At 37.1% G+C, this 17608-nt stretch overlaps 1 protein-coding gene across 1 annotated transcript in view; it reads right to left on the bottom strand.

The window, feature by feature from the left end:
* Nucleotides 1-1254: 1254 nt before the first annotated feature.
* Nucleotides 1255-17608, bottom strand: part of mtnr1aa (melatonin receptor 1A a) — a 55530-nt gene continuing 39176 nt past the window's right edge. Inside the window, exon 2 of the mRNA XM_044115069.1 lies at nucleotides 1255-3453. Coding sequence (XP_043971004.1) covers nucleotides 2585-3453 — 869 coding nt within the window. The 3' untranslated portion in view covers nucleotides 1255-2584. The remainder of the gene's footprint in view (nucleotides 3454-17608) is intronic.

Genomic DNA, 17608 nt, shown 5'->3' with positions numbered 1-17608 from the left:
TTTACGGCAACACATAAAGTAACAGACAGTGAGGAGGTTCATAACATCAAATCATTTACCTTAATGGATCATTTGACCATTGTAGATGAAATCACATTGCCTGGAAACATTGCTCAAATATAAAATAAGTTTAAGTCAAGCATTCTTGTGTTGATTGTTTATAGAAATAGCAAAACTGAGGACTAACGTTGTAATTTGACAAGAGGTGCATGTGGCAAAAGGCTGAAGCGATTGATCGGATTGAGTGTGGTGAATAAATAATTGAAGTAAATAACTAATTTAGGAACTGATCAGTAACTGGAGCATACACACTCAAATAATTATGCCAAATAAATAAATACACATTTCAATTCATAATAGGAAAACCTTTGTATGTAATGTTTTACCCAGAACTCCTCAAGCAGTGTAGTGTTGAAATGAAATTCACCTGATTCAAAACGTAAGACATTGTATAAAGCACCTTTTACTATCCAGTTATCAATCAGCTAATTCCTGCACTGTGTTTGGATGGATGTTAGTTAAGCAGAAAAAAGTTCAACTTTTCACATGTTGATATTAGAAGTATTAAAAGCAAAGATGCATCTTTTGCTACAAATGATCAAGAGTTCAGAGGAATCCTGTTATTGCTTTTAGTACGTTAAAAATGTTGGCTTAATACAGGGTCAAGAGATTTAATGAAAAATCTGATGAATGTGCAATTTATTTTATCCAATTAAAGGTCAGAAAAATTGCTAGAATAATTGATTACTAAAAGAATCATTAATTGCAGCCCTACAAGATAAAAGTCACACATTAATCTGTGTAAAAGGTCATTCTGGGATGAAGGTCCTCGGATCCTCTGCAGCCAGATGACTGTCCTCTGAAAGGCAGCATGAACCAGTTCACTGATTAATTGATAATAAACACAAGTGTTCATCAGCAAATATTAGGTTACTTTGTTAGGCTGTAAAAATGTTAATGGGAAAGGAAAGTGCTACTTGAAAGGATGTGTCCACTTATTGCAACTGCAACTTTATCAGACAAATGGCAAAAACACAAAGCAAACATGTCAGGTCATCAGTAGACGGTGGCAAAATTACAAGAAATGTTTTTAGTGAACAACTCTGTCCTGTTTCTTGTGAGATGTTTCCTGAAACATCGTAGCAGTTTAAGTTGATCACAAAAACAAAAAACAACAACAAAAAAAAAAACAAAAACAGAATGCCTTCTTGGAAGACTAAAGCGACCACAGAGTTCAGCAAATCAATCAATCAAAGATCAATATTCGATTTTATTTTGCATATGAACACGTTTTTATATCCATGCATACAGTATAATGACTTCACAGGATGGAGAGAAAGTTCCCTCTTACTAATTGTAATATTCCACCTAAAGAATAAGGACAATATTGTACGGCATAATAAGATAGCAGCGACTCATACAGCCGGTACCCAAGTAGTGTTACAGTGTCACAAATATTGTTGTTAAACTTGCTAACTCCATTATTATATGTTCAACAAAAAGCAAAAAGATGTTGGCCTTAATTATTACTTTTTGATGACCCCTTGTTTTTTATATGTATATAGTTTATTTATGAGACAAATCCTTCATACCACTGGCAGAGACTTCCGTTTATTTTCACACTAAAATTTGCTTCTGATGGACAATAGGGCAAAAATCTCTCAAATCCCAGTTTGAAGAATAGGATTATCCATCTCTGTTCATATTTTATTGGAATATTTGCTGTAATCATTTTGACTATTTTAAAATTAATGATTGGTTCCGAGTCCCTGAGGACTCCCTGAACTTTAGCTCCCTCCACCGAGTCTCAGTCCAGATCCAGTTGGGACTCTGACTGGGTCACTTCAACAAATCAGTGATTTCAGAGGAAAGATGGTAGTAAAATAAAAGGGTTACCTTACGCCTAAATCCACACTGGATATGAATCTTTTGGGATTTTATCCTCATTTGTTGGTACCCAAGTGGACATGTACATCATTTTAGTATTTCAGTTCCGTAATCTCAGACTTGAGCGACTAGAAATCCTCAACCTTTGAATGTGGGTACATTCAGTGTGGAAAAAAGAAAAAAAACCTTGTGGAGGGGTTGATTCCTGTTCTGCCAATAAAGCCTTTTTTTATATAAACTATGAAGAAAAAAAATTACATATATATAATCATTCTAATGTTATATTGTTTTGTTTTTTTAAATATGCCTGTTCTTGCTGGTTAAATAAAAATGACTTCCTTTATCTAAATCTGCCAGTGGTATGTATAATTTTGAGATTCACAAAAATAATTGAATTCTATATTATTATCATCAATGCAAATATAAAACCAAAGCAGACATTACTCATTTACTTTACTACATGTACTGCAGAGTCAAACAAAGTGCTTGATACAAAGACAAAGAATATAGAATCATCTGTTTTTACTGTGATTGTTCCGAGGTCAGATAGCACCGTACAGTGTGAACGTCTTAGAAGCCCAGAAGACAGAAGCTGTTTTATGTTTATATTTGGTGTTTTGTTTTTTAAGTCAGTCAGCCTTAAAAAATAGAGAAACTCTCAATTCCAGCATAAAAAATCCAGTCTGTGAGTTCAAGATCAGACAGAGTCCACCTTGACCTGGTTATTGTTGGTCATGAGTGGCGACGGTTTACTTTTGAGTCTCTCCGCTGCGTCGTTGGAGCTGTCCTGGAAGAAGATGCGAGCTGTACACACCGACACCACAATGCGTTTGTACTCCCGCCGGAAGTTCTGGTTCAGCACACCGTATACGATGGCGTTAAGGCAGCTGTTGAAGTAAGCCATGAAGTAGCTGGCCACAAATAACCATTCAGGGATGAGGGGAACGACCACCTCCGGTTTGATTGCTACAGCCAGGCCGATGAAGTTGAGCGGTGCCCAGCAAACGGCAAAGAGCACAAACACCACAAACATCGTGACGAAGTTCCGGATGTCATTCGGCGTCAGTTTGGGCCGATTGTCTGGCTTGACCCGTCGCCGTACCTGTATAACCAATATCCAAATGCGCAGGTAGCAGTAGGTGACAATCATGATGGGTAGAATGAAGTGGAAAAACACCACTGCGATCGTGTACACCGAGCTGGCTGACTGCTTGAAGGTGCAGGAGTAAACCCGCTGGTCGTAGTGGAGCGAACCCACAAACAGGTTGGGCACAATGGCCACCACAGTCAGCGCCCATATTAGGACCACGTAGCACACGGAGTTTTTGTCACTGTAAAGTTTGTCGTATTTGAGGCTGTGACAGATGTAGCAGTATCTGTTGATGGCGATGCCGGTGATGTTGAAGATGGAGCCAATGACGCTGACACCCATGAGGAAGCCGCTGATCTGGCAGTGGATGTTGCCCAGGTTCCAGCCATTGTGGAAAATGGAGGTGAGGACCAGAGGGTATGGGTAGATGGCCACCACGAGGTCCGCCACAGCCAGGCTAACCACAAAGATGTTTCCTACAAGTGAAACGAAAGGTGATTAGTCACCCACAGACACACACACAAAAAGCTTTAAATTCTACAAAATGTTTGTCTTTCTGCGCTCTTCGTAAACTGTCTGACCAAGGTTAAGATATTTCAATCTCGTTTTATTTTTGAATTTCCTTCCTACTTCTGCCAAAGTATGAACTTGTTGAGGGATAGAAAGAAGTAACAGCTTATTTTCTAAAGATGAACTGATAAATCAGTCAGACAATAAATTGGCCATAATTTCCTTAACTCTGGGTCATCGGACCATGCTGAAATGTGAAGCTGATCTTCACATTTAAGACATTATATAATTAATGTCTGCTTAAATAAATAATGTCTGCTTTATTTATTTACATCACTTAAATAAATAAATAACCGACTCGCATGTTTATTTGCAAACCAATCAAACATTTTAAAACCGATTAAGAGACATTAATATACAGTAGAAATCTTCTTAGCATTCTCTGAAAATGTCTGCATTAGCAACACTTACTGAGCTAATAGGAAAACATCAACTCCACTTTGATTTTGATATTTCAAAGCTGCTTTACAAATGGCTATTTCCTTCACTCAGCACTTTTTAAGGTTTTATTTCAATAAAAGAAAATTCAAACAAAATAGCACAGAAGTAAATATGGATCCTGAATTAAATAAAGCTTATTATAAACTGGGTCATTCAAGTTCAAGCCTAGCAATCAGTTCATTCACTCAAGAGACATTCATCTGGGCTTGTTTCTAAAAGCTGCATGAGTCAGAAGGAGCAGACTTGATGTAGCTGACTTCTGAGCACAAGAAGGAAGAACATTGTAAAAGAATTACAAATGAAAGCATCCCCATTTGTTATTTGCAGAGTTAACATCGGCAATCACCTTTTGATGTTGGTCAATACAGAAAAAGGAGGGTTGCCTGTTGCTAAATAATGCACACCCATACTTGTCAGCAAACGCTGCACTGTGTGCATGCGAGGCCGAGACGATCCACAGACGTTCCTTTTGTTCTCTGTTGTTTTTCCTGAAACGAGGAACCGACTGCCTTTGCTTTTTGGCAGAGGACACTTCATTACAAAGATGACAGCGAGCACACACCTCTTTTAAAAACAAACGATAATTAAAAGTTAATATTTGGTCATGGAGAGGCATGTCATGACATGCTGACAGTATCTCTCCATCTAGCTAAACAGCATTGTCACATCTTTTTCCTGTCTGACAGTGGAAGATCTTTAGCATATCATCATGAGGCGTAATGCCACGCCTGGATTCAATCATTCAAATGTGAAAAACCCCACAGCCATAGATCATAATGACTTAATGCACGTCAGATGGAAAGAGTTTTTCCTGCAATTGAACTGCTGCCTGAGAAAATGTTTCGTTTTTGGGTTGATTTATGTATCAGAAACGCTCCTTGTCTCGCAGGCTGCATGTGCCACTATCAACTGAGCTTAAATATCAAACCACAGATCAGCTGCATAGCCTGTCATTTTCAAAAATACATAACATTAATTGTTTTTGTTTTTTTTTATAGGTGTCATTCAGATGACCTCTACTGAGAGTTTGGAGCAGCTGCTGTTGTAACAAGCTTATGTTGAAGCTCAACAGAATATATTTATATTTGTGTATATAGTCTACACGTGTTTATATGCTGTCATGCATCTATTTTAGTGAAGTAAAAATTGGTGAATAGTTCACTAAAGATACCTGCAGAGTCCCATTTAGCATATTTTCTTTTTCCTGTACAACATGGTGAATAATTGTAGTTTTTTAAAAAGAAGTTTAGCAGTTTCTCTAAACTTTGGAGGGTCTTTGAAAATCCCATAAAATCCCATTTAAATGTCTGATTTGTAAAAAAAAAAAAAAAACTAACATAAAGTGGAATGTTTTGTATTTATTTAAGTTACAGGTGATGTCAGTTAAGTAAAACTATGGTTACCGGAGAATACAGGGAATAGCTCAAAACAATCCTTTGCAACTGAAGCCTTAACGTTACTCATCACCTCACAAAACATAAACCAACAGTTTGACCAAATACCTGGGAAATAAATTAGAAATCCACCATGCTGTTATTAATATCTACAGCAGTCCCAATATTGAAAAAAAAAATTCTAGATTGGTGACAATGTGCCCTATCTATAAGGGCAGATCTATTCAATTTAATTCTACGCTTTGTGTTCTGAGTGATGTCATGCTTTCTTATTTATTTTTTACATTATATTTAGAATTCCTAATTGCACCTTCCGAACCATTTGAAAGAAGGTTTGTTGCAGTTTATTTTTTACATGTTTTTTCAGCCTGTTGTAAATAATTTATTATTTATTTTTCGTTGGCTGTTCTACTCCTAATTGCACTGACTGAACAAATTAAAGTTGTTTTGCTTTTATATGTTGGATTTAGCTTGTGATGCTATTGGTGTATTTAAATGTGTGTTTAAAAAAGAGACAAATGCTTTAAAACAATTCAGTTCTGTTTTTCAATCGATATCGGACGATACTAAACCTCAGATACTGACGCCGATACCGATATCAATATCGGTATCAGTACTGGAAGTGAAAAAAGTGGATCAGTACATCCGTAGATTAGACATGACTTTGCAGATGGTTAAAGGATTTGAAGTTGTACAATCACAGAATAAAAACAAATTTCTCCAGTGAAAACTGAAGCGACACACAGAAGGCCATGTTTAAGGTGCACCCTGCCCCTCCCGTGCCCGTTTGTCTCTGTGGAAGCGCTGATACAGAAGGTTTTACACTGTGTTGACCTTGTCAAGGTGAAACGCCTTTGGGATTGTTGGACTCTCTCACTCTCAGACTCTCTCTGTCACTGTGGTCAGTTCTGTGATTGACGCATCATTCTGAGTTTTCATTTGGCTTGAGGATAGATACGGCCCGGTGCTGTGTCCCTTTTCCATTTCTGCAATCCTGCACTTTTATCCAATTCCAGTTAGGATTTAGGTACAAGTGAAGCTCATCTGAGCCTTTGTGCCTTTCGCAATGAATTTTGACACGGCCCGGTAAGCCTAAAAGATATACAGTCCATTTAGGTCAGCTAGATTTTCCCCCTACCCCATTTTATATCATTACATCTACAATAATAACATATGCCATGATTTCCTCATGGCATATGTACACAGTTCAGAATCATCTTATAAACAGAAAGATAATAAAATATGAGCAAGTTAATTTTCAATCTTTTTCAGCTAATTTTGGCAAACTTTTTAACAGACTTTTGAAAAAAAAAATAAAAGGACCAGGCCTTTAAGGTCACAAAAGGTCAGTCATCTTGCTCTTCTCATAACTGCTGCAGTAAAGTGAACAGGCTGCAATCAGATACAGAATTCAGCTGGTGTTTAGTTAGGTTATCATTCAAAAAGATTGTTTTCTTCTCACCTGTTATTTGTTCATTTGATCATTTCTGCCCTCAGTTAAGGCCTGACTCTATCTCAGGTTTCTCAAGATAAAGATCCATATTTAATAAAAATTAGAATGAATACCTATTTCTGGTTAATAAAATGATCTAATCATCCATCTGTTAAAAAACGTCACAACGCCTTTGAACCTCGACAGTAATGAAGGCTCTTGTTTCTTTTAAAACGCTTTCCTCTGCAGGAAAGTCGGCATCAGTATCGGACTCTCGTTTCACTTTGAGAGCCGTCCAGATTTTTCTCCCCAAGCAGTGGAAATTTTCAAACCTCTGACAAGTTTCAGAGGTTTCAGCCACACTGACGACTGTCCTTCAAAATGCGTTGCCTCGGTTTCCTCAGATAACTGACTGAGTTGTTACCCACAGTTCAGCTCGCTGTCAAAGTTGCAGGATTAATCCTAATTTTGACCAAATTCTCACTTGCACAAAAATGGAAATAGTCACAAATAATAATAATAAATAATTTTCATTTAGATTATTGTTATGCCTCCAGCTTAAAAACAATAGAATTCTCATTTTTAAGCAGACCTAATTACTTAAAGCCAGATACAAGAAATAATAGAAAAACCCACAAAAACACAGTCATAAATTGCATTTGCCTAATCTCAACCAGTTCAATATTGGCTTGGAGTTTTAAAGATCAGATTTGTGTGTTAGAAATAGATCAGAGCTCAGAGCTGTGAAGGTCCAAGATGTTAACATCTATATTTATTGGATGTACACAAATAAACAATGTAATATACTATTCATTTAATTTGAAGGGAAATCAAATGACCGTATTTAAAAGGACCTGTAACTTTTGGATGAACTCTGGTAATCATCTTTCTTTTACAAATGAGCTTAGAAAAAAACAAAATCAATAATTTTCTAAACTGGATCAGGAAGCATGAATATTCTAATAGTCTCTGTTTGAAGTATATTTTAATCATGCCACAGTGGCTGTGTGTGTTTGGTTGAACGATCTGGTAGTGAAACCAGTTTCCCTGTCCAGCTCCATACAGTTATCTCAGCTCATCACCTCATCCGATCTCACAGTAACCACTTTGTGTTTGTGGTGGCTCAAAAGATGTGCTTAAAAATGATGAAGAATGTTTTGCACCAAAAGATTTCTCCCAAATTTGTGCTCACCAAAGGAGCTCAGCAGATGTGCAGTTCCACCAAATGTTTAGTGGATGGTTTCATAAAGCATATCTAAAGTATATGAATGAAATGCAGCTGGGCAAGCTGAAATACCGCTATGCATCTTGGCATACTGTCATTTGAAAAGCAACCAATAGTCTGGTACATGTTGTGTAGCTTAATCTCATATTCAGTTGTTTAAATTCAACAAAAGGTGTGTCTACTGTCTTCAACACGTCACCTGGGATTCTGACATCTCTACAAGTGCTGCAGGTCGTCAACAGGTGGAGCTGGTTTGAATAAGTTTGCCTTGAATCAGTGACATTCAACCAAATAATAATGATAACTACTTGTAAAGCGCTTTCAAACAAAGCCCTGAACACTTACAAGGAAATAAAAGGCAAAATACAGATTAAAAACAGATAAAACACCAAGAAGGCAATGAAACAAGAAAGTAGAGTTTCAGATGTATAGGACTGAAATACGGCAATCCACTGAATCAACAGTCTAGTGATGCTATGACTCAAGTTCAAACATCAAGACCATGTGAGGGGTGTTGGTGTGCAGGAAACCGTAAGAGAAATGCCTCCCGTCATGAACAAAAAACCAGAACCCTCCTTATAATGTGTAAACAATGCATCTGAGAGCATGACTGGGCCTCATTATGTGATGTCACATTACAATGGCACCATGTTTAGTGAGAAAATGTGTGTTATTCTGGGGATTTCTGAAATAAATCTCTATATTTTCATGTCAAGGTGAAATCTGTTAATATCAATATTACAAAGAGTGGCGACCAATGCACAGCACTACAGTATCAGTACACTAAGCTGTGGGTTATAATATACGTTTATATTCAACATGACCACAAAGATCTGTTGTTGTTGTTGTTGTTTACATCCCCAGAACCAGATCCAGGCATGGAGAAGTGACATTCAGCTTCTGCTCTAATCTGGAAAACTGGAATAGTTCTGAAACAGAGTTCCTGCACAAAACACATTTGTTCAGAGTTGCCCTTAACTATTTTCCATCTGATGCAGTCTGCTGTGTTTTCTTAGATATACAAGATTTTACTCATTTGAATTATAAACTGAACTTGATGCATTGTTTTATAAATAGGATCAGTTGAATGGATGTACTTGTCTGTAAGATTGGATTGAAGTTACTTTTTTTTTTTTAAATGTCTTGACAAGACACATTGTTAAAGGCTGCTACATAAATAAAACTGACGTGAATGAAACTCAAACAACGGCCAAAGGGCTGGAAAAACTTGAGAGCAAAGCTTTAAAAACAAAAAATGAAAACAAATGAAACTCTAAGTATGTTTCTTCAGAAAGCCAGAGGAGATTAACTGGCACGGGAGAACCTTGTTTCTGTATCTTCTTCTGAAACTAGTTAGGAGGCTGGCTGCAGAATGTTGTATCAGCTGTAGATTATACAGCAGAGACTGGCTGACAGAGACGCAATAATCCATCCCTGAGGTGATTAAGACAGAGATACTTATCAGTAATTTAAGGGGTTTCTTATCAGTGTTTCATGAAGCCAAGCAGGTGGGATGCCAAGTTCCAGATGGACTTTCTCTCTCAGTAAAAAGTGTCTGGCCGGGGCCTGATGTGACCCCCTCAGGGGACAGGGGAAGGTTGCGAGTTTGACTGAGATTGTAGACCTGTCAAAAGGTAACACAGCTGTCCTAAGGCAAGTTAAAACCTCATTTGTAGCGCAAGAATGAAAGCTTGTTCATCCGCATATTGTCTCTGATTTCTGTGCTCTAAGCAGATCATTAGGGAGAAAAGTTAGGACAGGGTAGGCTGGGACGGAGCGGCGGGTCTGTTTTTTGGTCTTCTGATGTCAGTTCTGTGGAGGAGAGTTCACCAAGTGTTGCATCATTAAACCACTACTGGAGAACAACTGGGTGTAGACAACCACAACACTGGTGAAATGATCCCAGTGACAACGTATTGTTGCAACATTAGATGTGCTTATAAAAAATATCAGCAGGTTCAGACGTATGATAAATACTAGCAGAAAGGTGTAACTCACTAATTCCAGCATTGCCTTATCGACTCACATCAAACAAGTGTAAAATAATGGATTTCCATCTTCTAACAAGAAAATAAAGAACACTAGAAATGAGAAGTAATTCAGTACTTATTTTGCAGTTTCAGGTTTACTTCAGTATTTAAAATTCAGAGATCACTTCACTGATGCATGTTCATTCCAACAATTATTGATTTCTCATCTTTTCCTGAGTTCAAACATTAGTTTTGTTGTTTCTAAATAAATATGAACTTGTTTTCTGGTCTGAAAGGACTGCATCTTTTTGGTTATTTTGACCATTTATCATGTTCTGTAAATAAATAAAAGTTTTTTGCTTGGGACGTCTGAGTAGTTTATCGAATAAAAGAACAACTTTTTTATTTTACTCAAACATTTACCTATGAAGAATAAAATCAGAGAAACTGATCATTTTAAGTGGTCTCTTAATTTCTATAGGAGCTATATATATATATATATATATATATATATATATATATATATATATATATATATATATATATAATATATATATATCATCATAGATCTGTAATTGTTAGTGAAATAAAAGAAAAATCCACACCCTGTTTTGTCTCAGAGGGTTTGTGTTGGTCTGGTATGTTCTTGTAAATTTATAAGTTTCTGAAACAGAGAACATGATCCCAGGAATCAGAACTCTGTGACTCTGTGAGATCCCCAGTCTGATGGAAGTAATGAGTTGAGCAGCGGGAGCCATGCTAGCTAACAGGAAAGTATTAAATAAAGATGAGTCCCCTAGGAATGGGAGGAAATACAGTTTGTAATTATTTGTGTGTGTGTGTGCGTGTGTGTGTTGGTGTGTAGGCGTGTGCTATGGAAGTTTATGAGCTCTGAACATCTACCACGTCACGGGTTAGAGGAGGTCTGTGATGGTTCCTGGTTGTCTTCCAGAGAAACACACAATATGATAACAGCTTCACCACTACATTGCTGAAACTTACAAATAAAATGTAAATATAACTACTGAGAGAGGAAACCAATAAAAAAGCCTGAGCAAGATGAAGCCTTATTAAAGAGGCAGTGATTACATTCTCAAATCACTACTGGTTTTGCTGGTGTTGTGTTTATGAATACAAACTGTGACAGCAGTGGATGGACAGCACAACTAATCTCCTCACATGTCGCACTGAAGCTATTTCAAGAGAGTGGAATGAACACAAAAGCTCACAGAGTACATAAGACATAATCTGTCAATATCCATCTTCTTTACTAGATAAAACATTGTTTTTAGCCCTTCCTGGTAGAGAAAAATCCTCCCTTCATTTGGAAACAGGAAGAAAAGGTTTTATAAACTGGCCCTTGGTGCCTTCTGTCCTCTAGAGCTAAACGGCAGCAGTAGAGCAACAGAAAGCTGCTCTACACATCCAGCCTGGTTTTTGAACAGCTGTCAAAGGAAGCTAGCAGCTTGCTAGCTATTTTGCCTTTGCAAACATATCTGTACTCCTTGAACGTTTTTACATTTAGTCATGTTACAACCGTAAGCTCAAATGTATTTATTACAATATTATAAAGGTGACTCGAAGCAGCACATAGCAGTCAAAATGAGAAAAAAAAATGATATGTCAATTTCAAAACATCAACAAAAGATATTTTGAATATAGATCTGAAAAGTGTGGCCAGGATTGGCATCCAACCTCTCTGACTCAATACTTTGTAGAATGACTTTTCACTATTGTTGCATTTGCAGGTCTATTTTTGGGTAGGTCTATACATGACAGATTTTATTTTGCTCATTCATCTGGGCCATTGTAACACCTCAACATGCTCTAATCTAAATCTGCTTTTAACTAAAACTATCAGTTGTACTTCTAATAGGTCTAGTGTTATGGTTCTGTTGGAAGATGAACCGCAATTTCAATCTTAAGTCTTCAGCCTCTGTGTTTTGCTCTACCCAACTTCTAATTAATCACAAGTCTAAGTCTAAATAAATAACAATTATAGAACAAACAGTCATTAACAAATGGCCATGACAGTGTAACTTTCCTTTTTGTTTCCATGTTCAATTCAAGGTTTTTCCCCACCCTCCTCTGGTATTGTGCAATTATTTTATCAGACTGAGAATGTTTCCTCATTGGCAGGAGATTCCTTAGAGATATTCAGAACTGACACACAATGTCCTTTGTCCAGCTAAGTTCTAAGCAGGGGGGGGCATTTTTATTCCATGACAAAGAAAAACGCTTCCACAACTGCAATTCCAAAGCTCACTGTTTTGCTTTATTCATAGACACAAATAAACTCCCTTTTTCCTACTCGATAATATTAGAACGCCCTTTCCGTTTTGGCCCTGGGTTGTGACTTAATAAACACCGTCTCACATCCACTGACGTTTACCACCAATCTGCCCAACTATCCTAAAACCTAAAACCTTTCACAGAGGCATGCCAATCTCCAAAAATCCAGGACTTTTATTTATTTAATTTTTTTCACATTGCGGCTATGGCAATTTTGAGGATCATGTGTTGTGAAAATACCTGTCCGCCACATTTACTTTGTAGCGTTCGGGGAGCAGAGATGACAAAAGACCACGGGTGGTGTCACACTGGATGTCAGCCAGGCCCTCACAGCTGGTGGCGTGACACAGCCTGACAGGTCCAGTCACTTCTTTCTGATAAAACCCCCCAGACAACTTGTCCAATGTCATGTTGTCAATCTGATTACACAGTCTTTATATGTCTTGCACTGGCATCAGCATTTGATATGAAAATGAACCCATTTTTCAGAGCGAGTGTGAAAACGTGTTATTTTTGCAACTCTAATCTCCTGGTTCAACACCCGGATGCCGTTGTAAGATTTACGTTTGCCAGACTGTGAGATTTGTCACAGTCATTTTATTCAACATATGCTCCTTTAGTGCAGGATACTGTACTTGTTTTACCCCAGGAGTCGTAGCTCCTGGTGCTTCTAGGATTTACAGTTCTCCAGCTGTAGCGCCTTGCTACACCATCACACTTTATTTGTAGGACTTTAACACAAAGTAGCTGATTGTGCTACATCTTTCTGCCATCTGTGGTTCGGAACAGAAGATGGAAAGTAGGCCAGCAGAAAACCCCATCTGGAACTGTTTTGCTAAGTTCCCCTCAAAACAAGGTGTTAAAAACAAGTGATGTTTCTGGCGCTGTGCGGCGACAACGCTGATTATCCCAGACTTGTTCCGTTCTGATTCACAAGGTTCCAGTTTTATTTGAATTATTTAATAGTACTTCCATTAGAGTGCTCCAGATATGCTGTAAATTTGTCTTGCATGTTAAAGGGAAAAAACTTTAACATGCAAAGTCCTCCATAAAACATGCCCTCAAATATCTCTAGAGCTTAAAGCAATATGCACTCTCCCATATATTGGGAAAGTATATATACCAATATATTCTGTGGCCTCTCCCACACGTCCATCCACTCCTCCCAGTCCCCACCTCCTCCACGAAGTTGTTGACTGGAGGGGCATCTAAGGACAAAAGGAAAGGGGTGCCCTGGGCAGTTGCCCATATCAGAAACCACAACAGCTTTCCACCATGGCTCCAAGATCTTTCAGGCGGATTGTTCCTCCTCTCTGGAATGCACGCCCTCTGGCTCTTTGTAGCGTTTCCTCACTAACCACATTCAAGACTCGTCTTAAAACCTATCCAACATGATCCCTACATCCCAGCTCCCTCAGCACTTCCACCACATTCCATGTGTATTATTTAAACCAGGAGTTTATCAATTTCTTAAATCCTAAATGTGTATCTTAATAACGATGTTGTTTTCATGCATAGCTGGTGATACAACAATTATGTAGTAGAGGCAGAATTTTGCATAAACAACATGAGTGCGTTGATCCAGTGGTTCCTTCTTCGTACAGTTTTGGTGCTTTAGTACCAACTGGGAACTTGTCGTCAATAGTCAGCCTACTTGACTATTGTTTGTGACCATGTATAGCCAACTTGAACCTGAACCTGTCAATGAAAACATTCTGCAGTCCCGTGTTTCTTTTGTTGATGTTATGGTCAACATAAAACTTAATATTCTAGTACCAACAAACTCATTCCCAAAGAATCAGTTTGTTTACACCAGTATGTGAGGTTCTTACCTCACATACTGGGATAATACCTTCCCAGTATTTTAAGTACAGTCTGTACAATAAGTAGACACGGCCTGGTTGGAAACAGAAACTGTGAGGATCTTAGATTTTTGTGAATCATGACAGAAACAGGCAAGTTTCAAGAAAAATGCCAAAATATCTTCATGAATCCTGGGTACTACTGACACTGAATACTACATCAGGACAACCTTAATAACTATTTGTTCACTGAAGTCAAAATAAGAAATAAAACAGGGGATGGTTTAAAACTTTTGCACTCTGGTAGACGAGTACAACTGACAACAATCAAAAAAGTTACTTAGGGAACACTTCCTAACAAATGCAATGCAACTGGACAGAATATTAACAAAGAAAGCATATGTGCACAGAACAATGCAGTTTATCTCAAGCACTGTCATAAGACTTCCAAGTATTCCTCTGCTGGTATTTCCCTTGTTTCTTCTTTTTCACTGAATAAAGGATGTCTGAGGATGTTTTACGTAGGGGTAGAGAATGGATAGACGCCAGCCTATGACAGTGTGTGGGTGTGAAGACTACAACATGGGACAAGGTTGCATAGAGTTATGTGTCTTTTTTGATTTCACCCTTCATTTATTCCATTGCAGGCAGGCTAAGGCAATGGTTTTGTCATTTTTGTGTGTCAAGGACCAAGCTAGTGTTTAATACAGGCTTCTAGTATCTAAACACCATAACAACCTTTTAATTTTAATAGAGACTGAACAATATGATATATTGACAATATGTTACAAGGTACAGATTCACAGACTTGCTAGTAAATAGTTCATTACTGTAGTAAGCACCAACGTGGCCAAGTTGGATCAACCTTGGCTGCAGTCCTTTAACCAGCAGTTCAAATGATGCAGTTAAAGAAGTTTCTGCACATGATTCAGCCAGAATGATTAATATCAAATTTATCCTGAGCCTTTGTCTCAGTGATTTTTTTTGTTTTGTTTTATGACCTCAGCAATGTTGATATGTTGTTTTATTTACTTATTGTAAATAAGAATTTGTTTGTAATAACTCACTCACTTAAATAAAGGCTAATGGAAATAAAATGCTTAAAACTGAAATTCAGACTTCATTGTTAAAAGTGGAGCAAACAAAAAAAATGATTACAGTTGTATGTATGAATAAAATGACTATAAATTATTCTATGTTAAATTACATGTGTGCAATGGGCATGCTTAGGCCTGTCACAGTAAACAATAAATCAATTAATTGCACGATGAAGTAAAAGAAACTCAATAATTTTCATTTGCTCGATTTATCATTTTTCTCTTTCTACCAAAAACTGAATGATAAAAGTCTTCAGTCTGGTGTTTTGGTCTCTATCCCTTTTTTTGAAAGATAATTTTGTTTACAGAGACTTTGCTCTTTATTTTATTTGTTGTTTCTGTTGTTTATCTATTTTGGATATTCCAAATGTCTTCCAGTTCCAGTGTTTAAATGTTAATTAGTATTTAAAAATTTATTGACCTTTAAGAATGTGTTCTTGCATTTTTATGCCATTATTACTATTTTGTTACTTGAAAATGTTCTCAAAACAACAATATTATCATTTATCGCAATAAGTTCTGGGACAATTTATCGTCCAGTATAATATCTTATTGTGACAGGCCGAGGCATGCCTATGTTTCTTCATTGGCAGTTACCACTCCACACCACAGGGTGTTTCACTGGTCTTTTAGATTTTGGCCTTTAGGTGTTCAGGTATCTTCTTATTGCTCAGCACCCTGAGCACCCTTTGTTCACTTATTTTGTAGTTACAACTTACATTGCCCCTCTGCCTCCCCCCCACACACACACACACTTTGTTTTCATTAAACCCAAAATTGGATAAATACAACCCTATGCAAACAAAGTTTATGCGTTTATACGGACACTGTCCCCCAATGTCTTCGACCATTTCAGTCCTTTCTACATTCCTTTTGCACCTCTAAAAACTATTTTGTGCCTATATCATATAGCTTATCAGTTTATTTCTCCATAATAACGTATTCATGACTAGTTATGTAAACGAATCATTATGAAAATGTTTATATCTCGCATGTAATTGAATGTTATTGCCTATACTTTTCTGAAGCATTTATATTCTGCTCTGACTCCATTTATTTTAGTTTTGATCAATTTGAATATCAAGATTATGACCACTAATTAAACCAAAACAACTCAATTGTTTATTGGACTTAGGAACAGATTACAATAAATAACTTTAAATCAGATGTTAGATAATCCATTAGAAACGTCCGTTTACCTTTTATGACTTGATGAATGGTTGGTACAAAATGACCAAAATATAAAATAATAATAAAAAGGAATATGTAAAAATACTGAAGAGCTAAACTGACCAGTACCAATTTAGTAAAATTAATTTTAGTGCCTTTATATAAAGTTTATATAATTCACATCATAAGGCACTTTATAGAAAAGTCTTTTCAATCCAATCACAAATACATTCCAATGAATCTTACTTATCAAACAGTAAATCAAGTTTGGTTTATTTGAATTTGTAAATATAAAGAAACTTAGCAGGTTGCATCAAGTCACTGACTTCACTTCACTTCATAAAACCTGATACGTTTTGGACACAATGTGAGTTTTGAAATATCAGACAAAGTTTCTCAAGCAGGAACGACATAATGACTGTGAGAGTAGTTGACCCCCAATCAGCAGTTGTTAAAAGTCGTCACGGCAACAACCTGTCTGTAGTCTTGCTACACACTAAATTATAAATCACATTTATGTCAAAAATAAAGTTTTATTTTTTCGATTTTTACCTTAAGAACTTTTTGAAAACGAAATACAACTGCAATCAGCTGAAGTGCTTGCAGAATGACCTTCGCACAAAGAAACCCCAATCATTGAAACAACGTCAAGCAATTTGTCTCTTTCCTTTGTGCGAGCGTCTTAACACAATGAGGGAAAAATTTACCTTGTAAAATGTGACATTTTAAGTGTTCTCTACCCCCCACCAGGCTCCCATAAGAAAACCTTAGATTTCTGTCCCCCATGCTTTCCATCATGTATTCCACAGGTGATACAACATTCGCTGAGTAGCTCTCTGGAAGGCAGGCTGATGGGCTGACCCAGATACAGGGCAGCTGAGTTGAAGTTCAGTGAGGACAAACAGGTTTTGCTTTAAATGCATCACAAACACAACAACTGTTTTTCTGCCTCCTAAAAAAACTCAGTCGCTTAAAGAACTCCAAATCTCAATTGTGAGTTAACTTTTAAAAAAAAGAAGAAAGATCTACGTTTTTTTTAGATCTACTCCAGAGTAAAATTTAATGTTGCAGCTTCATATCTAAAATTTGCTGTTTGCTGTTTGCTGTATTAAGTTGTAGCCCACTAAAGTGAAACTAACAAAGGAATATGATCCACAAACAAAATGGACTCATCACTTCATTTCAAGTGATGATTTATGAGACAGCATAAGTCACGTCTATGCAAGAGTATGTAGATG

The sequence above is a fragment of the Gambusia affinis genome, linkage group LG04 (genome assembly GCF_019740435.1).
Source record: "Gambusia affinis linkage group LG04, SWU_Gaff_1.0, whole genome shotgun sequence".
Taxonomy (NCBI): Eukaryota; Metazoa; Chordata; class Actinopteri; order Cyprinodontiformes; family Poeciliidae; genus Gambusia; species Gambusia affinis.
The sequence above is the reverse complement of the archived record's forward strand: the minus strand, read 5'-3'. Positions and strand labels throughout refer to the sequence as shown.